General features: G+C 41.8%; 1 protein-coding gene across 1 annotated transcript; it reads left to right on the top strand.

The window, feature by feature from the left end:
• Positions 1-1,980: 1,980 nt before the first annotated feature.
• Positions 1,981-24,782, top strand: LOC105490446 (phosphoribosyl pyrophosphate synthetase 1). Its single transcript, XM_011756064.2, has 7 exons — positions 1,981-2,248; positions 12,747-12,930; positions 14,709-14,807; positions 16,199-16,323; positions 19,004-19,177; positions 21,427-21,586; positions 23,701-24,782. The coding sequence occupies exons 1-7, from the start codon at positions 2,127-2,129 to the stop codon at positions 23,791-23,793; spliced, it is 957 nt and encodes a 318-aa protein (XP_011754366.1). The 5' UTR covers positions 1,981-2,126; the 3' UTR covers positions 23,794-24,782.
• Positions 24,783-25,434: the final 652 nt, after the last annotated feature.

Raw genomic sequence — 25,434 nt, 5'->3', positions numbered from 1 at the left:
TATTTTTTGTAGAGACGAGGTTTCGCCACGTTGCCCAGGCCGGTCTTGAACTCCTGAGCTCAAGTGATCCGCCCGCCTCGGCGCCCCCAAGTGCTGGGATTACAGGCATGAGCCACCATGCCGTGCTGGCCTCCAGTCACTCTTATCTCACTGACCTCACCTTCCTCCTTTTATAGACACATTCCACCTCCACCACACAACACTGGTCCCGCATTGGTATTCCTCAAACAAGCGAGATACATCTGCCTTAGGGTATTTGCCCTTGGTGTTCTCTTTGCTTATCGAGATATCAGCATGGCTCATTCTTTGTTTTTTTTTTTCCTCCTTCAGGTCTTTGCCTGAATGTTACCTTCCCAGACAGGTCTTCTCTGACCACCCTACTTAAAATTGTACTCCTCTCCTCTACACTCTGGCACATTATCGCACCTTCCTTGCCTGATTTTTTTTCCACAGCACTTACTGCCATTTGACATACTACGTATTTTGCTTATTTACATGTTTATTGCTTGAGAACGTAAACTCCATGAGAGCAGGGTATTTTTAATTGTTTACTACTGTATTCTTGTGCTAATAAACAGGGCCTAGCACATAAAGAATGTTCACTAAATGTTTATTGAATGAACGAATCCCTTGGGGCAAATACTTTGTAGTCCCCTCAATGCCTAGCACACTGCCTTGTATGCAATAGAACACTCAGTAAATATTTGATGAATGGCCTATGATGGAAGACTACTAATATTCTACCTTGCAGTTTACTTCGTTCTCTGAGTATTCCTACATACATGGGCTTACATTAAATTTCTGAGCTTGTAAACGTGCAACAAAAGGTCAGGAGAAGTCCTCCATGGACACTGCTGAAAATAGCGGTAAGACAAAGATAGGATGCTGCTTTGAGTATTTTCTGCCTTTGCCACTTAGATAAATCCCTCTACCACCTCCATCTCAGTTTTATCATATGTAAAATGACTATATGATCTCTGAGGTCCCTTCTATTTTTACATTTGGTAGTTTTGAGCACAATGGTCACTTTTGATTCCAGAATTGTATGATTTTTATCTTCTCTTAACCCATGCTTGAAATATGCTTAATGGAAACGTGGTGCAAGAATAAAGGCTCACTTAGGTCCAATTAACAAGTATCACTATAAAAATAATAAAACATGGTGTAAAAGTCCACATTAGCAACATGTAGATGATGACATTGAGGCTTACATGAGGCAGACAGGACTAAAACCCAGGTTTTTTTCAGTCCCTTCAGGGCTCTTTATCTGAAGTCCCATAGAACACTGTATTTCCTTTCCAAGGGCTATAAAAGTTAGATCTTTATTGTCCAGATAGTTTGGAAAATCCATCCTCCTTCACTTGTCTCAACATACTTGGTTCCAGCACTAGAAACAAAACAACTTTCTCTTGCAGTGTCTCTTGGATGATTCAGGTGGCATGCCTTCAGTCACTTCCCCCTTGGAAACTGTCTTGCAGGCAAAGGCGACACTGCAATTACAATGGGCAAGCAAACTCTTTGCATGCACGTCTGTGATGTAAAAACGTTTTAATTCAGCCCTATCCTTATAAAGAGATAAAAAATGTGTTCAGAAACATGCAAACTCGTGGCTGTCATCCTGATAAACAGATTTTCTTAAAGGAAACTCTAAACCAGAGCCAGACTTACTTTCCTGAGCTGAGGGAGGGGAAATAAAGAAGCAGGCATGATTGATTTCCCGCTAGCGGGAACGATCTGGCCCCAGACGTCACGAGCATCCCTCCACCCCTAGTCCAACGTCTCCTGTGCCCGACCGCCTAGCTACAAGGGGCCGGGCTATGGGTTAGACTCGTCCCCGTTCATGCTCTTCAGCCAATACCTGAGAGAATCAGAAGGAGGCAGAGCTACAGTGAGGACCAAACCCCGCCCTTCGCTCCCTCTTAGCTAATCGTTGCCAGCTGGGTGTGGACTTCGCTGCTGACCCCACCTCCGCCGCTCTGGGTAATTTAGAGCCGCGCGCCGGGCGGGAATGTAAGATGGCGGAGTAGCAACGCAAAGCGTTTAGTATTGAGTCTCTGGCCGACTTCGGTTCCCGTCTCTGCAGCATCCGTGATCGCTTAGCGGAGTGCTTAGGGTAGTTGGCCAGGATGCCGAATATCAAAATCTTCAGCGGCAGCTCCCACCAGGATTTGTCTCAGAAAATTGCTGACCGCCTGGGCCTGGAGCTAGGCAAGGTGGTGACGAAAAAATTCAGCAACCAGGAGACCTGGTAAGGACCAAGTTGGGACCCCTCCTAGACCTCACCTGCACAGGCGGCGGAGGACAGGAGGGATGGGGTCGCCGCTTGAACTCAGACTGGGGGAGGAGGGAGAGGGTGCAGCTCTGTGACTAGCGTACCCCACGGGCTGTTTCCGTTATTTTACCTCTCGCGCGAGGGTCACGTTCATTCTTACCATGCCGTGGGGTGGAGTCAAAAGATGGAGCGTGAGGCGAAGCTTCTGCATTTGAGGGCAAGGGCTGGGGTACCCAATAGATAGTGGCTGCATAGAGCGACGAGAGGGGATCGACGCTTAGGCAGGGCGGTAGGGACACGTGGCTTGGCTTTGCTCTTGAGCCACCCAGGCTGGACAGGGTTGCTTCAGCTCTTGGACTAGCTTGCATTTAGAGAGCCTACCTGCGTACTGAGCTCTCCTGGTCTTTCTTCTCCTAGAGTCCAAGAAGCAGCTTTTTAATTCGAAATGGTGTTGGTCTGTTCGGCTTGGTGTTGAGAGAAACTGACATTATGTACTGCAGGCGCCAAAATTATTACGACTTCCCTTAGATCAGCAAGCGTTGGCTTTTCTCATCTTATGAATCATCCACCTGAGTAATCGGAGCCATAAATATACTTGATTGGTTAAAGTGATGCGTTGACTCTGCATCCTTGATAGCCAGCATCTCAGCTTGAGCCATCCAGAAAATCTTGGAAACCTCAATTCTGGAATCTTTGACCTTCCCCAGTGCAGCTAGTGGTACAGATAATGCAAAAGCGTATTTTTCAGTAACCGAGTCCATCCTGAACTTGGCTACTTCTTAAGCTCTGTGTAGGGAATTTAGGAAGCAATTTTATACCTGAATGTTAAAGATAATTGAGGACAGCTAATGTAGTGGAAGACCAGGATTGGACAGTGCATTGCATCTTGCATTTTTTCCATTGCCTTGCCAGTAAAACTTGCTTCCTTCCCTGACTTACACCCTCTACCGGCACCATGGGACTGTTTTAGAGATAACTTGGTTACCTGATTATTTCAGTGCCCCCTCCACCTAAGTGTGGGATCTTTAGTTTCTGATAGGTATAATTTGTATTTTGTTGTTACCCTATCGATTAAATCAGGGCTCTGCCCACAATCTTACAGATCTGTTAAGGGGAAAGTTTTCACCTAATAATCGGATAAGAATATTTCGAATATTTTTTTCCTAAATGCTTTTGCTGACTTTTTTGCTTTCTTTGTACTGATTTCCAAGTGTAACTCCCCTTATCTCTTTTAGACCCAGCTGATAAAGTAATGTCATCGATAATGGACAGCTTCTTCCCGAATTATTGTGCTACTGATTGTGATGCAAATGATTGCCATCTGTAACCAGGCAATACCTTAGTCAACAGAGGCTTACAAACTGCTGTCTTTAGATTTTTCCAAACCATTATGGCTCATGGGCCTTAATAAAGAATACAAAACAGGACTAGACTTTGTGATTGGCAATATAGTTAGGGGACAATAATGTTTTTCATTTAGAGGTTTTCTTTGGCCCCTGTGGATATTTAATCCTTTTCCTATGTGTCTAGGAAAAATGTGAAGGCTTGAAAGCTTTATTTTCTCCTTGTGTTAATCCTTCTGCCCTCTGCATAATGCAGCGCCCCAGAACCTGAAGATATATTGGGAGAGGAGAGGGGGAGGACAACTTAGTTTTTGACTGATTGATTTCTATTAAGTCCAACATGGATAATTGCTGACCGGTTAGATTTCCTTGTTTTTGGCTTTATCATTAACTTCTTGGTTCCTAGATATTCTGAAATCTTCATTGAACATAATCACAATTTTTTTTTTATGGAGTTCCCCCCATCTTTGTTTTTCCTACACTGAAGAAATGGTAACTGCTTCCTGTAACTGCTCCCCCAGGTGACTCTTAGTTGATGCTTTCTTGAGCAGAGTAGCTTTTCTTCTAACATAAGGATCATCCTTGGCTGTCCGGTTATTTAGGAAACACACACACACACACACAGAGGGGGTGGGTGTTAAAAGTGCTGAAATCAGAAAACTTGGATCTGAATCCTTAACCTTTCTTTGCCCCAGTAATCTGTAAAGTAGTACCTACCCATACAGTTATTATGAGGATTGAATGAGCTAGAAGTAAAGTTCTTAGGATCTTGTCCAAAACATAAGTACAACAATAAATGTTGACAAGAAGGGGTGGTGATGGTATTGCAGAAAATGTGGAAAATGTAGAACACAGAAGGGAGAAGATATGCCTCTTAATTTCACCACCTGACATAAATGTCACATGATCATTTCTGACTCCCCAGATATTTGTGTAAGATACACTTTTTCAAGAATGTTTAATACATTTATAGCTCTCTTTATTTAGCAATATATTTTGAACAGTTTCTCCCTTTAATACTTAGTATATATGATTTTCTTTTTTTTATTATTAAATATTTTAATTTATTTTTTAGAGATGAGGTCTCACTATGTTGCCCAGGCTGGAGTCCAATAGCTACTCACAGGCACAATCATAGCACACTGCATGCGCAAACTCCCAGGCTCAAGTGATCTGCCTGCCTCTGCCTCTCAAGTAGTTGAGAATAGAGGCACGTACCACTGAGGTGGGCTAGTTTATGTTATTTTAAATAGCTATATAGTCTTACCTTATGATTATGCCATAGTTTTATATAACCAAATTCTTTTTTTTTTTTTTTTTGAGACAGAGTCTCGCACTGTCACCCGGGCTGGAGTGCAATGGCGTGATCTCGGGGGTCACTGCAACCTCTGCCTCCCAGGTTCAAGCAGTTCTCCTGCCTCAGCCCCACCGAGTACCTGGGATTACAGGCACCTGCCACCATGCCCGTCTAATTTTTCGTATTTTTAGTAGAAACAGCGTTTCACTATATTGGCCAGGCTGGTCTTGAACTCCTGACCTCGTGATCTGCCCGCCTCGGCCTCCCAAAGTGCTGGGATTACAGGCGTGAGCCACCGCACCCAGCTTATATAACCAAATTCTTACTGGACATTTCTAGTTTTTGATCTAATGCTTTTATATGAAAATCCATGAACATAAATCTTTGACCATTTCTGATTATTTCCTTAAAATAAATCCCTAGGAAGGTAATTATTAGGTTAAAGGGTGGATACCATTTTTCAGGCTTTTGATACCTATTGCCAGATTACTCCCCAGAAAAGTTGAACCAATGTGTCTCATCAGCAATAATACAATATTAACAATATTTATGTATTTATTTTTTGAGATGAGTTTCACTCTTGTTGACCAGGAGTGCAGTGGTGCGATCTCAGCTCACTGCAACCTCTGCCACTCAGGTTCAAGCAGTTCTTCTGCCTCAGCCTCCTGAATAGCTGGAATTACAGGCATGCGCCACCACACCCGGCTAATATTTTGTAGTTTTAGTAGAGACGGGGTTTCACCATGTTGGCCAGGCTGGTTTCAAACTCCTGACCTCAGGTGATTCCCCTACCTCGGCCTCCCAAAGTGCTGGGATTATAGGCATGAGCTACCGCACCCAGCCATAATATTTAATGTATAGTGAATGCCTAACATGTGCTAGTTTCCCTGCTAAGCATTTAGTATACATTGTGTTTAATCCCCTTAAAACTGTTATGAGGAATAACTCTTACTATCCCTATTTTACAGAGAAGGGAACTACAGTAAGATGCAGAGTAACTTGCCCAGCTCTGGGTATTATTGTTCTTTTAAATTGTTGCTGACAAGATCTCTCACCTGGCTTTAAAAAAAACTTTTAGATATTCTAAAATTTTGACTCTATTTTCTTCAATATTTGTAAATAACTTTGGTTTATTTGGTTATTCTGTACTAGCTGAGAGGAGGAAGACTTGAACTTTGGTTGCCTAGGGTTTTCCTGAGAGCTGTATTTTCTGGTTGTGGTTAGTTCATCCCATGTATTTTGCACTTGCCAGTATCTCCATAATCTAAATTCTTCAGATTTTCTTAAGAATACTATCCACCTTGTAGACTCACTTTGGGTGTTTCTTGACATTCCATGTCAATTGGATACACTTATGCCTGACCTTAAAGGAAAGGGAAAAGAGAAGCTAGTTTTCTCACTTATTGGACAGACATAGCCAGTCTTCTGGCCTCACCAAAACAGCTGAGAGAATGATTGGCCCAAAGCCATTTGGAGAACACTCCATTAACTAGAGGGAGAGAACAAGGAGTATTACTCTCTAAATTGCTGAACTAGGGTTTTCCACTTAATAGATTATGTTAGGACCAAACAGGTTTTAGGCACAAGTGTTCTTCTCAATCACTGCCATAACTTAGAAGAAACCATAAGAATAAGGTTAAGATTTTTAGAGGACTTCTTGAACCAAGCTGTATAATCGGAGTGCAATTCATGGACTCTTTAAGACTTTGTCAAACAAAGTCTGTATGTTATAGTACTACTATAGGGAAAGATTGGTCTTAATAAGTGAAATTAGAATTATACACAGTAAAACAAGGCAGTATCACGTAGTTTACTTGCACCACCTTATTTTATTTATGTATTTTCTTTCTAAGCTTCTCTATTTTTGTTTTGTTTTTATAAGATCTTTTTAAAAGCACCACATTTTTTAAACAGTTAAATAACCTTTTCAAGTTATTAGATACATGCCTTATAACAAATATCCTTCTATGCGGAAGGTAGCTTTTAATTTTAAAAAGTTTGGCTTTGAGAAATAGCTGAGCTGTTGGTTGATTATTAAGTGATATAATAACAAAAATGGTACTAGCGATTGTGTTGGGTGGTGAGCTGATAAGTGATTTTTATTTATTTTATATTTTTTGTTTGATAAGTGATTTATAAAAAAATATTATTCAAGCCTTATGTGATGTTAGAATATGTATATTTTAAAAATAATCACCTTGTCTGGGTGCGGCGGCTCACACCTGCAATTCCAGCACTTTGGTAGGCCGAGGCAGGCGGATCACCTGAGGTCAGGAGTTTGAGACCAGCCTGGCCAATGTGGCGAAACCCTGTCTCTACTAAAAATACAAAACTTAGCCGGGTGTGGTGGCACACACCTGTAGTCCCAGCTACTTGGGAGACTGAGGCAGGAGAATCGCTTGAACCCGGGAGGCAGAGGTTGCAGTGAGCAGAGATCACACCATTGCACTCCAGCCTGGGTGACAGAGTGAGATTCCGTCTCAAAAAAATCAATCAATAAATAAAATAAAATAATAATCTCTACTAAAGCTATATATTAGATGCCCTTTGATGTTTTAATTAGCAGTGATAATTTAATTTTTAAATAATATCTCACCTGCTTTCAAGAAATGATTTGAAGTATGTTTGATAATCACAAGTACAAATTGTTTGTTAAGGTAGGTATCAGAAGCCTTACAGAACCATGGACTACAGTAATTGTGGCAGCAATTTGGCATAAAACAATTACTAAAGTTTAGTGTTACTTTTTATTTTATTTATTTATTTATTTATTTGAGACGGAGTCTGGAGCGTCTCCCAGGCTGGAGTGCAGTGGCGCAATCTTGGCTCACTGCAAGCCCTGCCTCTTGGGTTCACGCCATTCTCCTGCCTCAGCCTCCCAAGTAGCTGAGACTACAGGTGCCCGCCACCACACCCGGCAAATTTTTTTTTTTTTTTTTTTTTTTTTTTAAGTAGAGACGGGGTTTCACCGTGTTAACCAGGATGGTCGTGTTAACCAGGATGGTCTCGATCTCCTGACCTCAGGTGATCTGCCTGTCTCCGCCTCCCAAAGTGCTGGAATTACAGGCATGAGCCACCCTGCCCCTCCTAGTGTTACTTTTTTTAAATTGTATCCCTTGGCTTCCTGACAGCCAGAGGGTTAAAGGCATATGCAATGGATTATGTGGTTTTTATTTTCATAAAGTTATTTAGAAATTTCCAGGCACAAAATCCTAAGAATTTTATGGGTGAGACCTCTAAATAGTGATATCGAGTAACATCATGCACAATATAGCAATTTTGTGGGTATTTTTTATATTGACTGATAGTTGAGGCATTTGTAAAGGGAGATAAGCCGCTGTGGTCTAAGAATGTTGTTTTCTGGTCTTACTTGATAATGATAAAGGTTTAAAAACATAGCGGAATAGCTTGTCCCTTATACTGTCTAATATCAATTGTCAAACTACGTTTGTTCATTTCTTCTCCAACTTTTAATCAAACATCCTGACTCTGGCAAGTGAATGTCTGAAGCACAGATGGTATTCTGTGTTCTTGACTGAAACAAGAGCCATAAGCTTCTGATACATGTTTGGAAATCAGTATGCCTGCCTGACTTTTATTTTCCTCCAGGGAAATGGATATTTTGGTCAAGGAGCTGGTATATGGAGAATGAATGCGAGCAGGATTAAAATTTTCTGAGGTTTTTTTTTTTTTTTTTTTTTTTTTTTGGAGACAGGTTCTCACTCTATCACCCAGGCTGGAATACAGTGGCATTATCATGGCTCCTAACTCCTGGGCTGAAGCAATCCTCTCACCTCAGTCTCCCCAGTAGCTGCGATCACAGGCACTTGCCACCATGCCTGACTAATTTTTAAGTTGTTTTGTAGAGAGGAGGTCTCTTTATGTTGCCCAGGCTGGCCTCAAATTCTTGGGCTCAAGTGATCCTCCTGCGTCTGCCTCCCAACCACAGAGTTGTTCAACATAAAACATAAAAGTGATTCTTTCAGCTTGACATCTCTCAAAGGGCAGAGCTAGTAGTAAAGAAAGATCTGGGCCAGGCACGGTGGTTTACACCTGTAATCCCAGCACTTTGGGAGGCCAAGGCAGGCAGATCACAAGGTCAAGAGATCGAGACCATCCTGGCCAACATGGTGAAACCCCGTCTCTACTGAAAATACAAAAAATTAGCTGGGTGCGGTGGCGTGCGCCTGTAGTCCCAGCTACTCAGGAGGCTGAGGCAGGAGAATCACTTGAACCCAGGAGGTGGAGGTTGCAGTGAGCCAAGATCGTGCCACTGCACTCCAACCTGGCAACAGAGCGAGACTCTGTCTCAAAAAAAAAAAGACCTGAAAAAGTCCCAAAAGTCCCTTGAAATGACCACTGCCTGTTTTTTTTTGTTTTGTTTGAGACGGAGTCCCGCTCTGTCACCCAGGCTGGAGTGCAGTGGCTTCATCTTCGCATACTGTAACCTCCACCTCCCAGGTTCAAGCAATTCTCCTGCCTCAGTAGCTCAGTCCCCCGAGTAGCTGGGACTACAGATGCACATCCCCACGCCTAATTTTTGTGTGTTTTGGTAGAGACAGGGTTTTGCCATGTTGCCAAGGTTGGTCTTGAAATTGGGAGCTCAGGCAGTCTGCCTGCCTTGGCCTCCCAAAGTGCTGGGATTACAGGCATGAGCTACTGCGTCCAGTCTTAAAAAAGGTTTATCCTGAACTAGTGCATTTTCTTTTTTGTTCTGGCTGCCAGGAATCTCAGCTTCCCTGTTTTTAATGGGTTTCTAGTTTGATTTTTTTTTTTCACTTGCTTTTATTTTTCTTGCTTTACAATATAAACTAACCCCATTTGTCTTTTCTTGCTTTTGAGATGAGGGTCTTCCTGTGTTGTCCAGGCTAGACTTGAACTCCTGGGCTCAAGCAATCCTCCTGCTTCAGCCTCCTGAGCAGCTGGGATTACAGGCGTGTGCCACCACTCCCAGCTCCCTTTCATCTTGGGTTAGAAAGGAATAAATAAATAATTATCTCCTACGTCAGCTTCTTCTGGCAATAGAATTGCCTCTGCCAGTTTTCATATAAGTCCCTTTTGGAATTCTCCTTGATGTTTTGTTTGGGGAGAGAAGGGTGGGTAAAAGTGATCGTGACAGAAATAGGACAGTAGGTGGTTCCTGAAGCCACACAGAAGATAGTGCTTGAGTGAGATAGAAGTATGGATCTTTTATTTTTTTATTTTTTTTTGAGATGGAGTCTCGCTCTGTCTCCCAGGCTGGAGTGCAGTGGTGCGATCTCGGCTCACTGCAAGCTCTGCCTCCCGCGTTCACGCCATTCTCCTGCCTCAGCCTCCCGAGTAGCTGGGACTACAGGCGCCCGCCACCGCGCCTGGCTAATTTTTTGTATTTTTAGTAGAGACGGGGTTTCACCGTGTTAGCCAGAATGGTCTCGATCTCCTGACCTCGTGATCCACCCTTCTCGGCCTCCCAAAGTGCTGGGATTACAGGCGTGAACCACCGCGCCTGGCAGATCTTTTATTTAATAACTCTATTGCCTTTTGATTTGAACTGAAGTTTTTCTCTTGTTCAGTAGGTATTGTCAGCCATTCTGATCTACTTGTCTATATACACACATACTCCCCTACCTCACCTAGAGGATTAATTGGGAATATAGTGTTGTTTGAGGTATCACTAAAGTGATTTTTAAAATTTTTAAAATTATTTTCTTTTTTTTCAAACCTGGTGAACAGGAAGAGGTGATTTTTTTTTTCTAGATGATAGGTTTTTCTTGGTAGAGACCCAAATATGGGTATTGAAACTTTTGTGGTAAAATATAGCCCTACTTCATACTTAGAGTAAATCCCTATAGAGTTACTTAGTAATTGAACCAGAGTACAGTTAACACAGAATGACGGCAAGGACCACATTTTATTCACCATTGTTTCCCTAGCACCTAGTACAGTGATGAGCATATGAACATTTAGTATTTACTGGGTAAATTGCCAATACGGTAGAGGTGGTACTGTCTTCTGTTAAAGTGTTATTATAGAACGGTAGTGATTCACTCCTTATGATATTTCTACTGTTTTTTTTTTTTTTTTTTTTTGGCTTTTTGTGGACTCTGTAACAGTAACAGGTGATGCATCAAATTTTATATACATCACATGTACCTATATGAAATGAGATACAGGCCACCTGCTAAAATTGTGGTCCAGTTATTTGTAAGTACTTTAGACTAACATGTGCCAACCATTTCATGAATCTTTTTCATGTATGTCACATGGTAACAGTAGAAAATATTACCATAGAAAATGATAACATTTGTATAGTACACTGGAGTAAACTAAGGCAGTGAACTGCTTCTGGTATAGAGGCTCCTTCAGAGGATCTCCTGAAGCCTGGGTGATCAATATCCACATGTAGCTGTAACTATTCACAGCATACTAGTAGGGAAGCTGTTCTTCTTAGACCTTATTTTCTATTGAAGTATAGTAAAGTCTTCCCTCAGTATCCACAGGGGATTGGTCCCAAGACCAAATCTGCAGATATGAAATAGTGTAATATATATACCTTCGCCTCCTGGGTTCAAGCAGTTTTCCTGCCTCAGCCTCCTGAGTAGCTGGGACTACAGGCACCTGCCACCACACCCAGCTAATTTTTTTTTTTTTTTTTTTTTTTTTTTTTTGAGACGGAGTCTCACTCTGTTGCCCAGGCTGGAGTGCAGTGGCGTGATCTCGGCTCACCACAACCTCTGCCTCCCGGGTTCAAGTGATTCTCCTGTCTCAGCCTCCCTGGTAGCTGGGACTATAGGCGCGTGCCACCATGCACAGCTAATTTTTATGCTTTTAGTATAGACGGGGTTTCACTATGTTGGCCAGGCTGGTCTTAAACTCCTGACCTCAGGTGATCCACCCGTCTCGGCCTCCTAAAGTGCTGGGATTACAGGTGTGACCCACCACACCCGGACTGATTTTTGTATTTTTAGTAGAAATGGGGTTTCACCATGTTGACCAGGCTGGTCTTGAACTCCTGACCTCAGGTGATCCACCCACCTCAGCCTCCCAAAGTGCTGGGATTATAGGTATGAGCCATCGTGCCTGGCCGTATGAAATAATCTATGCACATGTTCCCTTATACTTTATTTTTATTTATTTATTTTTTGTAGAGATGGGGTCTCACTGTATTGCCCAGGCTGGTTTCGAACTCCTGGGCTCAAATGATCCTCCTTTTACCCTGTCCCGCCCTCCCCAAAGTGCTGAGCCATGATGCCAGGCCCTCCCATATATTTTATTTTATTTTGTTTCATTTTATTTTATTTTATTTTATTTTAGACATAGAGTCTCACTCTGTCACCCAAGCTGGAGTGCAGTGGTGTGATCTCAGCTCACTGCAACCTCTGCCTCCTGAGTTCCAGCGATTCTCATTCCTCAGCCTCCCGAGGAGCTGGGACTACAGGCACCTGCCACCATGCCCGGCTAATTTTTGTTTTTTTTAGTAGAGATACATGGTTTTGCCATGTTGGCCAGGCTGGTCTCGAACTCCTGACTTCAAGTGATCCACCTACCTTGGCCTCCCAAAGTGCTGGGATTATAGGCATGAGCCACTGTGCCCAGCCCCGTTATATACTTTAAATCATCTCTAGATTACTTATAATACTTAATACAATATAAATACTATGTAAATAGTTGTTATACTATATTTAGAAAATAGTGACAAAAAATCTGTACATGTTCAATACAGGTGCAATTTTTTTTCCAAATATTTTGAATCCACACTTGGTTGAATCCATAGATGTGGACCCTATGGATATGGAGGTCTGACAATACAGTGGTTTAAAATCTATTTCATGTTGTCCTTCTTTCCTCATTGTAGTGTGGAAATTGGTGAAAGTGTACGTGGAGAGGATGTCTACATCGTTCAGAGTGGTTGTGGTGAAATCAATGACAATTTAATGGAGCTTTTGATCATGATTAATGCCTGCAAGATTGCTTCAGCCAGCCGGGTTACTGCAGTCATCCCATGCTTCCCTTATGCCCGGCAGGATAAGAAAGATAAGGTAGGAGCAGAATCCTTTTTTTTTTTTTTTTTTTTTTTTTTTTTTTTTTTTTTTTTTTGAGACAGAGTCTCATTCTGCCGCCTAGGCTGGAGTGCAGTGGCGTGATCTTGGCTCACTGCAAGCTCCGCCTCCCGGGTTCACGCCATTCTCCTGCCTCAGCCTCCTGAGTAGCTGGGACTACAGGTGCCCGCCACCTCACCCGGCTAGTTTTTTTGTATTTTTTAGTAGAGACGGGGTTTCACCGTGTCAGCCAGGATGGTCTCGATCTCCTGACCTCGTGATCCGCCCGTCTCGGCCTCCCAAAGTGCTGGGATTACAGGCTTGAGCCACTGCACCCGGCCTGGAGCAGAATCTTATTTTTTGAGCAGAGGAAGCAGGAGCACTTGCCCCAGATCACAAATAAATTCCAAAATTATCAAATATATATTTAGGGGGAATTTTAAAAATCACCTTTTCTTAGGTATTACCCTATCTTCAAAACAATAGAAATATTATTGGTTTGTATAAAGCAACACATTTGTAGTCTGTGTTTTATTACAGTGATACATATATAACTTTCAGTCAGCTCACTGGTATTTTTAATTGTATCAGTAAGACTAAGCACCAACTCCTCTGGAGTACTGGAGTATACTTTAAAATTATGGTAGATCCTTTCAAAGTGTAAGATTGGGATCCTAGTTGTGACCTCTTCATAAAACTTGAAGTCTGTTACATGAATACTTGATCTGATAGACAGATAGATAGATAGATAGATAGATAGATAGATAGATAGATAGATAAACTATATATATATCTTACTTTATCTGGTATATTAGAGGATAAGGCATATACATAAAACTTTGCAAGTCTATTGTAATTAATGCCCAATTTTACATACAATGCCTCGAAGAAGGTCAGATATTTTTATTCCAACAGAGTATAAAGTAAAGGGCATGGGCCGGGCGCAGTGGCTCATGCCTGTAATCCTAGCACTTTGGGAGGCCGAGGCAGGAGGAGTGCCTGAGCTCAGGAGTTTCAAGACCAGCATGGGCAACACTGTGAAATCCCGTCTCTACTAAAATACAAAAGAAATTAGCCGGGCGTGGCGCTGTGCGCCTGTAGTCCCAGCTACTTGGGAGGCAGAGTTAGGAGAATTGTTTGAACCCGGGAGGCGGAGGTTGCAGTGAGCTGAGATGATGCCATTGCACTCCAGCCTGGGCGATAGAGCACAACTGTCTCTACAAAAAAAAAAAAAAAGTAAAGGGCATGGACTTTGCTATTTTACAGTGCGGCAAGTATGTTTTATTTGAGGAGTTCATAGTTGTTGGAAAGTTGACCACCAGATGAGTAAGTAGTGATGTAATTTACAAAGGAAACTATAATATCTATTCTGTGATGTATCTTCAAACCCTGACATGTTAGGTGTTAAAGGTTTACATATGTATGTGTTGAAAGAGATTTTAATAAAATTATTTTTTAAAGTCTGCCTAGTTTGAATAATTGAGCATTGGAAACACTTGAATAGGATGAAAATGTGTATATTAAATTAAGAAAATAAAAGTTAGGAAGGTATTTTCTTTATTGATAAGTGTATCCTGATTTGGAAAAGTGATGTTCCACTTAATATTTGTTCTGAATTATGATCCACTTAAAGTCAATGGCCATGTCTCCTTCTATGAATTTCTGGGTACCATAGTGCCTTTAACATAGTAGGTACACAATAAATACTTTCTTGAGCAAATGAATTGTTTTTCAAATTGGCTTTTTGGTTTTTCTTTTCTTTCCTCCCCTCCATTTAGAGCCGGGCACCAATCTCAGCCAAGCTTGTTGCAAATATGCTATCTGTAGCAGGTGCAGATCATATTATCACCATGGACCTACATGCTTCTCAAATTCAGGTATCAGTGGAAGCTAAATATTGGTGTTTGAAAGGTGGGAGGAAAAGACTGATGATGGTGAAGACCACAGAGAAGCCAAAAATTATGCCCAAGTACATCTGAAATAAACTAGATGTTAACAACATTTTAAATGTGTTCACCTTAAGCATACTTCATGATCTTAGTCATTTCAGGTGGTTAGATAGGGAGGCAGTCTAGTTTTATGGCAAGAGCATAGGCTTTGGGATCAGAACTACTTTGAATAAAGGCTCTGGTATTTACTAGCTTTGTAAGCTTGGGAAGGTTACTTAATTTCTCTGAACATATACTTTTTCATTATTGTGAGTATAAAACATTAAATTCATATTATAATGCCTGGCCCATGACAGGTACTCATAGATAGGAGCTGTTATTGTTAATTATTATCATTCTTATTCCCCTTTAATATTCATGGAGTGCAGTGGCATCATCTTGGCTCACTGCAACCTCTGCCTCCTCGGTTCAAGTGGTTCTCCTGCCTCAGCCTCCCAGGTAGCTGGGATTACAGGCACCCGACACCAGGCCCAGCTAACTTTTTTGTACTTTTAGTAGAGATGGGGTTTCACCATGTTGGCCAGGCTGGTCTCGAACTCCTGACCTCAAGTGATCTGCCCACCACAGCCTCCCAAAGTGCTGTGATTACAGGCATGAGCCACTGTGCCTGGCCTCGTGGTCTTAAATTTAGAGCCACAGATATTGGAGCCTGCTTTCCAGCATAAACCCAAAGTAAGGGGGGTGGAATACCACCTTTATTTTATATTTTTTCAAAGATATTTTTCAAATCATCATTTCAAGCTTATGGGAATTCAATGAGGTACATTGGATAGGGACTGTATTCCTTTTATGAAAAGGAATGACTTAATTGAGAAATACAACTAATTTGTATCACCTGGAATTAGAACACAGCTCTCCTGATTTCTAATTATTCATTGTGACCATTTATTATAAGTAGCTTCCATTAAGTTTATATACCATAGCATCTCTAACTGGTTTATCCATTAGCTTTTACTTCTTAACGAATCAGTCCAACATTTAGTGGCATAAAGCAGTATTTACTAATTCACTGAGTCTGCATGTTGACTTGGCAGTTCTTAATGGTTTTTTCTGGACTTAGCCATTCTTTACAAAGGCTCACTTACGTTCCTATGTTCAGTTGTGGGTTGACTAAGGGCTGACTTTGTTGATCTTGGCTGGGATCTCTCACATAGCCCAGATTCAGGGAGGCTTTTATAATCTACCACACTGGACCTGCCTTCCCATCGGTTTGAATGTTGCAGTAAGACATTCCCTGAGCGAGTTACTACTTTGTGTTTGCCACTTATAAATGGAAGAGAAGTAAAGTGAAGCAAAACTGATCCAGCTTCTTTCTACAGGGCTTTTTTGATATCCCAGTAGACAATTTGTATGCAGAGCCAGCTGTCCTAAAGTGGATAAGGGAGAATATCTCTGAGTGGAGGAACTGCACTATTGTCTCACCTGATGCTGGTGGAGCTAAGAGGTATGGTTGAAATTAGTATTGTTCCCAATGTACTGGGAAAATCTTTCAGATGGTTGTGTCACAAAGTGATGTTTTTCTATCCAAGTGGCAGTTTTTAAGTATTTTTGAATAGATATAAGTAGCTAGCACATGGGTTGAATATAGTTTTACCCTCTCCTCTTTTACTGTCCTGAGTTACTACTTGGAAGACAAGACAGAAAAGGGGTCCTAAATCATCATATTATGGACTTGACTATAACTTATGAGTAACTTGGCACTACAGAGCTAGCAATACAGCTATAAACCTTTTGGGAAGGGTAGAAAATGTGGTTTTCTAATGAATAGCAGCTGCTATTGAACCACGTATTGGTGGACAAATTCGCTTTTACACTCCACTTACAATGCTGTTGGTTAGATCATTTTGATCCTTGGGATTAAAATATTAAGCAGGAAGGAAAGTAAAGCGTGATATTTTTATTTAAAGCCAAGATCTTAACATTTTAAACAAACTGATTGCCAGGGATTGCCAGTTACAGTGCTTTGCAGCTCACATGGTGCAGAGTAAGAGCTCTTGATTTCCTTAGTGGATTACTCGTTAGTAATGCATTCAAAAGTGTGACACATGTTCTTCTTCTTGTGGAAATAGAGTGAAAAGCTACAAAACACAGATGATTAGGAAGAGCTAATTCAGAACTTTCTGAAAGCCATTCAAATCTTCAATGACTGTTTCTCAACAACCTCTTTTATTTCAGTAACTTCAACAGAACCGATAAGCTGAGAACTTGAGTTCTGTTATCCAGCCAGATATATGGCTTGGTGAGTCCCATGTAATTGCTAGTTACCATCTGTAAAGCTAGAGACAGCCTAAGAAACATCCCCACAGCTAGTAGTTGTCATATTTAATTTGTTGGTCATTATTTTCATATCTTTCTATGGGACTTAGAAAATAGTCACATTTGAAATAGGCAGGATTTTCTTTCCAAAGGTGGGTATAGGAAAACTGCCTTTAGTAGACAACTTATTGCTACCTGATTTGTTTTTTTCATTATCATTGTCTTATAGTGATGGAGTATTTTCCAATTGGGTGTCTATCACTTCAGTCTTGGCAGGGTTTGGGGAGTAGGTAGAGATTCCTGTGTGATTTTCATTTGTACAGTAGTTCTCTCGTGAAAAGGTGTAGAGAGTTACTTTTTCTAGCCCTTTTGATGCTTTGTTGGTCACTGAATTTGTTGACCTTTGAGTATGTTTGGTTTGGGATACTTGAACTAATTGATCATGAATTTGCCTTGGATAAGTAATCATTCCAAGCAAATTGGTTACCATTAATGTTATGTGCTTATGCAGTAGTAGTGGAGAGTACAGGGTATGGTTGGTTTAGATCAAGGTACAAACGTTACCTAGATTATGGTTCAAACCTTATTATGTGGTCACAGGTTCTCACTTATCCAGCAAAAACTCATGTGACCATAGTCACAAGAGAAACAGGACAAAATGCTATAGTTTGTTCAGTTCTACATTAAAAAACAGGACAAATCCCCAAGCATGGGCTGCTTCACACATGACGGAGATGGCATAGTGGAGCACGGACAGGCATGCCACTGGGCAGCTCACTGTCATTTACACTGAATAGATTTTTGTTTGAATTATGTGGTACTTTGTCAAAAGACAAACTTTTCTTCTATCCCACCTTCTAGTCTGGTTTATTTTCTCTTGTAATAAGAAAAATAAGAATTCTCTTTGATTAGAAGATACTTTGGACCAAATGATGAGATGTCCAGCTTGTCTGGGTAATTGGTATAACTTTCTGTCTAGCAATTGTAAAAGAAACTCCCAAGCTTGGTGTCCAGGTACAGTTGACGGTGACAGTTGATGGATGTTTTGCGAACAGCACTGAGGGAAGTGATGAGGGCACAGTCATTGGAACAGGCTGGATGCTGCTCCTCTCCTGCCAGTCAGGTTCTCTTCTCAATACATCCCCAGTCACGGGTCTTCCATGATGGGAATTGGGACAGTCTGTGTACTCCTGGCATTATTTAATTCTTTCCTCATTCTTTCTACTGCCAATCCATTAAATAAACATGCGTGTCTTAGCGTTATACTGCTTCCCAGGACTGGTGAGGGTGTCTGTCCTCTACCCAGAATGAATACTCATCTAAGTTTGATCAGTACATTCATAAGCTTCTGTTGAGATATGGAGGCATTGGTTTATAAAACCCAGTTTGTGGTATTTGCCTATGAGAAGTCAATGATAGTTGCTTGCTTTCTTCCAGCCCTGGGAACTATTGGTTTCATGGAGTATTCTCCTCCCCAAAACAAGCTCATTCTTTAGTCCATTTTTTTTTTTTTTTTTTTTTTTTTGAGACGGAGTCTCGCTTTGTTGCGTAGGCTGGAGTACAGTGGTGCTATCTCAGCTCACTGCAAGCTCCACCTCCCGGGTTCATGCCATTCTCCTGCCTCAGCCTCCTGAGTATCTGGGAGTACAGGTGCCCGCCACCATGCCCAGCTAATTTTTTGTATTTTTAGTAGAGATGGGGTGTCACTGTGTTAGCCAGGATGGTCTTGATCTCCTGACCTTGTGATCCACCCACCTCGGCCTCCCAAAGTGCTGGGATTACAGGCGTGAGCCACTGCACCAGCCTCTTTAGTCCATTTCTTTTGTCTTAGAAGCCACATATACATATGAACACCCTCTGTTTTGCAGAGTGACCTCCATTGCAGACAGGCTGAATGTGGACTTTGCCTTGATTCACAAAGAGCGGAAGAAGGCCAATGAAGTGGACCGCATGGTGCTTGTGGGAGATGTGAAGGATCGGGTGGCCATCCTTGTGGATGATATGGCTGACACTTGTGGCACAATCTGCCATGCAGCTGACAAGTAAGTGTGGATTGATGGGGCTGGTAGTTAGAAGGAAAAAGCTAGCAATTGCTGTCTGAATGTCTTCAGCCTGCTGATTCCTTTTGGAACCAAATTGAGGGGATAAGTAACTTTGGGAGATTTTTTATCACCCAAGGCTTAGATTATAATACATGGAAATTGTTGAGTACTCTTATTTTTTTTTCAGATTTTCTTAGTTTTTTTTTTTTGAATTTATGTTGTACTAAGCTATATATAACAAAATTTGCCATTTAACTATTTTAAGTGTACAGTTCAATGACATTAACTATATTCACAATGTTAGACAACCATCGCCTGATTACCAAAGTTTTTTGATCACCTTGAGTATTCTACATGCGATTGCTTTTTGTTTTAATGAATTAAAGTAAAAATCCTGAGCAGACAGGCATGTGTGCTCGTATTTATATTTTACCTAAGCTGGAACCCTTGGTCTTACTTCTCGACTGTTTTACCGGCTGCTACTTTTGTTCATATTACTTCTTTTTTTCACTCTAATCCTGTGACAGGTTAATGTTTATGTTACTTGTTATCTCTTGCCTGCACTGTTCTAAACTGCCTCCCCACTCTGTTCTCCATTGCCAGACACCATTCTCTCACCTCCCCACTCCATCTATCCACGCTTGCTAATCTTCTTGCAACTGAGGTTTGATCCCATCACTCTTTAATATTTTAAGTGGCCCCTCATTACTTACAATCCAAGCCACTATGAGTAGCATTGTTTCTTAGAATGGTATTTTTACTTTTATTTTTATTTTGAGACATGGTCTTACTCTGTTACCCAGGCTAGAGTGTAGTAGTACAATTATGGCTCACTGCAGTCTTGAAATCTTAGGCTCAAGAAATCTTCCTGTCTCAGATTCCTGAGTAGTTGGGACTACAGGCACGTGCCACCACACCTGGGTAATTATTTATTATTATTATTTTTTGTAGAGACGGAGTCCCACTATGTTGCCCAGGCTGTCCTTGAACTCCTGGGCTCAAGCAGTTCTCCCACCTCAGCCTCCCAAAGTGCTGGGATTTCAGCTGTGAGCCACAGCACCCAGCCCTGAGAAGGGTTTTTTTAAACTTTCTTGTATCTGTGCCTTGCACAGTGCCTGGCACATAATAAGGTGCTAAAAACAAAATTGGGGTGCTGAATGATTCTTGGTTTGGGATCCTGGAGTAAACATTCATAAAACCCATTTCATCCTTGTGCAAGTAAGGGAATACTAGTTGCTATAACAGATCAACTCCCTAACGTGATAGTTTCCTTTTTGTCCATGGCACACTCCAATGCAAGTGTTCTTGCTGGACTCATTTTTTCTAAGCAATAGTTAGGAACTCTTTCAATCTTTGGTGCTGTATCTTTAACATGGGGCTTCCAAGATTACCTTGGAAGACATTTCAATTTTGGCCAGCCAGAAAAAGAAAAGGACACAGAGGATTACCCCTGGAAGATTTTTGTAAGTCCAACCAAAAACTGGTGTACACTGTGTCTGCCCACATTTTAACAGCCAGAATTAAGCCACATGGCCACACTGAACTATATGAGGGAGGCTGGGAAATGTAGTTCAGCTGTGTGCCCAGAAAGAAGAGGAAGTAGATTTTGTTGAGTGCAGCAGTCTGTGCCAGAGTCCTTCTACACTAATTCAGACCCATTCAGATAAGTTCTTAGTGCAGTTCTTTCTTGATATGGACTGAATTGTGTTCTCCCCAAATTCATGTATGTTGAGGCCTAACCCCAATGTGATGGTATTTGGAGTTACCTGAGGGGCACATATTTAGGATTAGATGAGGTCACTAGGGCAGAGCCCTTACAATGGGATGAATGCCCTTACAAGAAGAGAATACTGGAGAACTGGCCAGCATTTCCCCATGCGCACACGTGCTCGTGCACACACACACTCACACAAAGAGGTCATCTGAGCACACAGCAAGGTGGTGGCCACCTACAAGCCAAGAGAAAAGGCCTCAGCATGAAACCTACTTTGTCTGCACCTTGATCTTGGACTTTAAGCCTCCAGAACTATGAAAAATTTGTTTCTGTTATTTAAGCCACCCATTCTATGGTATTTTCTTTTCCTTAAAATTTTTTTCCCCTAACCCACTGTGCCTTATAATATTTTTTTTATTTTTTATTTTTTTCATATGGTATTTTGTTATAGAAGCCTAAGCAGGCTAATATACTCCTCTCTGACTAAAATTCTGCAATGACAAGTAAGATGAATCCAACTTTTTTTTCCCTCTAGACTTCTCTCAGCTGGAGCCACCAGAGTTTATGCCATCTTGACTCATGGAATCTTCTCCGGTCCGGCTATTTCTCGCATCAACAACGCATGCTTTGAGGCAGTAGTAGTCACCAATACCATACCTCAGGAGGACAAGATGAAGCATTGCTCCAAAATACAGGTGAGGATGAGATTTGTGCAAAACAAGACTTTTCTAAGTGTTTAGGTCTCTAGATTCTGAAGATATCTTTCTTTGATCTGAAGGATTTAGTCTTGTCATCAGAATTTGTGATCTAAAAGTTAAAAATCACCTGTTTCTTCCCACCACCCTTTTTTTTTCTTTTCAAACTGCCAAGCCTTGGGAAAATCACCTGTTTAAAAGTTTAAATTGCTAGACCTCAGAATCTTTGGAAGATGGAGCCTAAGATTCTACATTTTAACAGGCTCTCCCAGTGATTCTGATGCAAATTAAAGTTTTCAAGTTCATACTTTACAGTATGTGTTTGTCCAACTCTTAACTATCGGCCCCTGTAGATATAACGTGAAACCTTTAAACTAATTATACGCTTCTGCCAACTTCAGTGTTTCTCAGTGTGCTCTGGACCTAAGGTTCTTATTAAAATGATGTAGATTCCTTTGCTCCATCTAAGACCTATAAAACCAGAGGTCCTGGAACCAGTATTTTAAAGTAATTCCCCAAGTAATTGTTAGACACTAAAGTTTGAGTGCTCTTGTACTAAAAGAACAAGGCCTTGCCTAATTAAAAATGTTTACATTAATCTATGAGCTTTTTGAAATTAATATGTGTAATTGGAGGATTATCGTCATTCTTTTTATTTTTTCTTTTTGAGAAGGGATCTTGCTCTGTTGCCCAGGCTGGAGTGCAGTGGCGCAATCAAAGCTCACTACAGCCGCAACTTCGCAGGCTCAGGCAGTCATCCCGTCTCAGCCTCCCAAGTAGCTGGGATCACAGGCATGTACCACCATGCCCAGCTAATTTTTTTGATATTATGTGTAGAGACGGGGTCTCCCTATGTTGCCCAGGCTGGTCTCAAACTCCTAGCCTCAAGCTATCCTCCTGTGTCAGCCTCCCAAAGTGCTGAGATTACAGGTGATTTTTTTTTTTTGAGACGGCGTTTTTTGTGATGGAGCTCTCGTTGCCCAGGCTGGAGTGCAATGGCGCGATCTCGGCTCACTGCAACCTCTGCCTCCTGGGTTCAAGCGAGTCTCCTGCCTCAGCCTCCCGAGTAGCTGGGATTACAGGCATGCGCCACCATGCCCGACTAATTTTGTATTTTTAGTAGAGATGGGGTTTCTCCATGTTGCTTAGGCTGGTCTCGAACTCCTGACCTCAGGTGATCCGTCCACCTCGGCCTCCCAAAGTGCTGGGATTATAGGCATGAGCCACCGTGCCCAGCCTATTCATAAGGATTTTAAAATGCGAACCCACCACCATTTTTTTTAGACAGGGTCTCACTCTGTTGCCTAAGCTGGAGTGCAGTGGCCTGATCTTGACTCACTGCAGCCTCAAACTCCCAGGCTCAAGCGATCCTCCTACCTTAGCCTCCCAAGCAGCTGGGACTACAGGCATACACCACCACCACACCTGGCTAATTTTTGTTTTATTGTAGAGACAGAGTTTCACCATGTTGCCCATGCTGGTCTCAACTCCTGGGTTCAAGTGATCCTCCCACCTTGGCCTCCCAAAGTGCTGTGATTACAGGTGTGAGCCACAATGCCCAGCCATTTTGATGAACCAGAGTCAGCGTTTTTTCTCCATTAGCATTTTGACTCTTTCCTAAGTGGCTATCTGTTTTGTTTTGTCGTTTTGAGACAGAGTCTCGCTCTGTCACTCAGGCTGGAGTGCAGTGGCACAATCTTGGCTCACCGCAACCTCCACCTCCCGGGTTCAAGCAATTCTCATGCCTCAGCCTCCCGAGTAGCTGGGATTATAGGCGTACACCACCATGCTTGGTTAATTTTTGTATTTTTAGTAGAGATGGGGTTTCATCATGTTGGCCAGGCTGGTCTCCAACTCCTGGCCTCAAGTGATCTGCCCACCTTGGCCTCCCAAAGTGCCAGGATTAACAGGTGTGAGCAACTGTGCCCAGCCCTAAGTGGCTATCTTAAAAATGTTATGAAGAATAGCTGAGTGCAGCTTCATGACAGGGAAACAGCACAGTGTTGTAGTTTTAAGAGGAAGGGCACTTGCTTGGCTGCTCATCAGTGTCTGCAAATTGGCCAGTCATCTCTGACCATATGATATTAACCTGATTTCCTTTCCTGCCTTTCTAGGTGATTGACATCTCTATGATCCTTGCAGAAGCCATCAGGAGAACTCACAATGGAGAATCCGTTTCTTACCTATTCAGCCATGTCCCTTTATAATAGAGTAACTTCTGAGGCTTTTTGAGAATAAAATCCACCCCACCCCTTGTTTCCCCTTGGTATTTGATGACAAATTCAGCAGAAGACCCGACTTGCTCCAGTGTAGCTTTCTACATCCCACATCAGGTATATTAGAGCTTGTCCGAATTGGGGAAAGACGGATTGAGATTAACTGCTGGGACTTCCTACCTGCATTATCTCATTCTGGCTTCCTTGATAATTCTGTGAGCCTTGCAGCTTTAACTGTAGCTCAGCTGCTGCAAGATTTCAGACTTTTGAGGATGTTGTGTGAGGGTGTTTGACTGTAATTGGAGAAGCTTAGACTACTTTGCATGTAAATGCTTCAGTGTTTTCTTTGTTGAGAACAACTAGCAACAAAAGCAACCCATGTGTGACCAGTTCTCCCCAAGGTCTATGCTAAATTATAGCAAGAGCCCTGGGCAACCCCAAACCTAGTTCTGGTAGCTGAGCATCCTGTAAGGCAGGAGCAGACAGCTCGGCTTGAGCAGACATTGGGTGGGGGGTGGGGGGTGGTTGAGGGGGGAGGCAGCACAGTGCAGCAAATGTTTCTTGGGAGGAAGAAGCCTGATCCATCGCCATCTGCTTGACTATGTAGCTTGGAGTCTCCTTTGTACCTATCCCTTTCGATTTGGCTTTACCTTCATCTATCTTGATCCTTTCCTGGCCACATATCCTCTTGGGCCCAAATGAACATTGTACCATAGTCTTCTGGAAAGCAAACATGCTTCCTGCTATGTAATTGCTAACATTTACATTAGATGATGTGTTGTAGTTTGATCTTCCTTAGCCTACTGCCGCTGAGTCAGTAGGTTTTAGGTGGTATCGTAGTGCCTTTTGATTAATTTAAGTATTTAATTTTCATCTTCATTTGGATCTATTTGGCCTCTCAAATGAACTGAGATTCCTGTTAAAGATTGATGTTATTGTCTCTTGTAGAGGAAACTAATAAAGTGTGTGTACCTGTGTGATTTAGGGTCTGTATCATAATCTATACTGATCTCTCTGCTGAAAGTTTGGTTTAGATAGATGTCTCACTGTCCAATGATAGCTCTTATTTGTTTCCAAACTACATTAGCTTCATTGTTAAGGCAAGAGAAGACATTGGCAGCAGATTTATTCAACTGTAAGACTAAGATGTCTGGAGTTTACTGAGAATGTGATAGGGTGTAATTCTGTGCAGTATACCTAAATTATAGCATGTATAATGTCTGCTGGATTTCTAGTTCTTATTCCTGAAGATCCAAATTAGGTATTTTCTTATGGGAGGAGAGTTTCTGTGATTTATTCATTTTGAACTAATTTTGCCAAATGTGATCATTTCCCTCCATTCATCAGTAATTGACATATGTTTGGCATTTACTTTCTTTCTTTCTTTTTTTCTTTCTTTTTTTTTTTTTTTTTTGAGATAGAGTTTCGCTCTTGCCCAGGCTGGAGTGCAATGGCACAATCTTGGCTCACTGCAACCTCCGCCTCCCGGGTTCAAGCAATTCTCCTGCCTCAGCCTCCTGAGTAGCTGGAATTTACAGGCATGTGCCACCACGCCCACCTAATTTTATATTTTTAGTAGACATGGGGTTTCTCCATGTTGTTCAGGCTGGTCTTGAACTCCTGACTTCAGGT

The sequence above is a fragment of the Macaca nemestrina genome, chromosome X (assembly GCF_043159975.1).
Source record: "Macaca nemestrina isolate mMacNem1 chromosome X, mMacNem.hap1, whole genome shotgun sequence".
NCBI lineage: Eukaryota > Metazoa > Chordata > Mammalia > Primates > Cercopithecidae > Macaca > Macaca nemestrina.
Note: the sequence above shows the minus strand (reverse complement) of the source record. Positions and strands in the feature narration are given on the sequence as shown.

Bases quoted from the DNA above. Each gene is read 5' to 3' on its own strand.
- LOC105490446 (XM_011756064.2), top strand. From the start codon at position 2,127: ATGCCGAATATCAAAATCTTCAGCGGCAGCTCCCACCAGGATTTGTCT. The intron at 2,249-12,746 runs GTAAGGACCAAG...TCCTCATTGTAG, and splicing joins TTCAGCAACCAGGAGACCTG to TGTGGAAATTGGTGAAAGTG. The intron at 14,808-16,198 runs GTATCAGTGGAA...TTCTTTCTACAG, and splicing joins TACATGCTTCTCAAATTCAG to GGCTTTTTTGATATCCCAGT.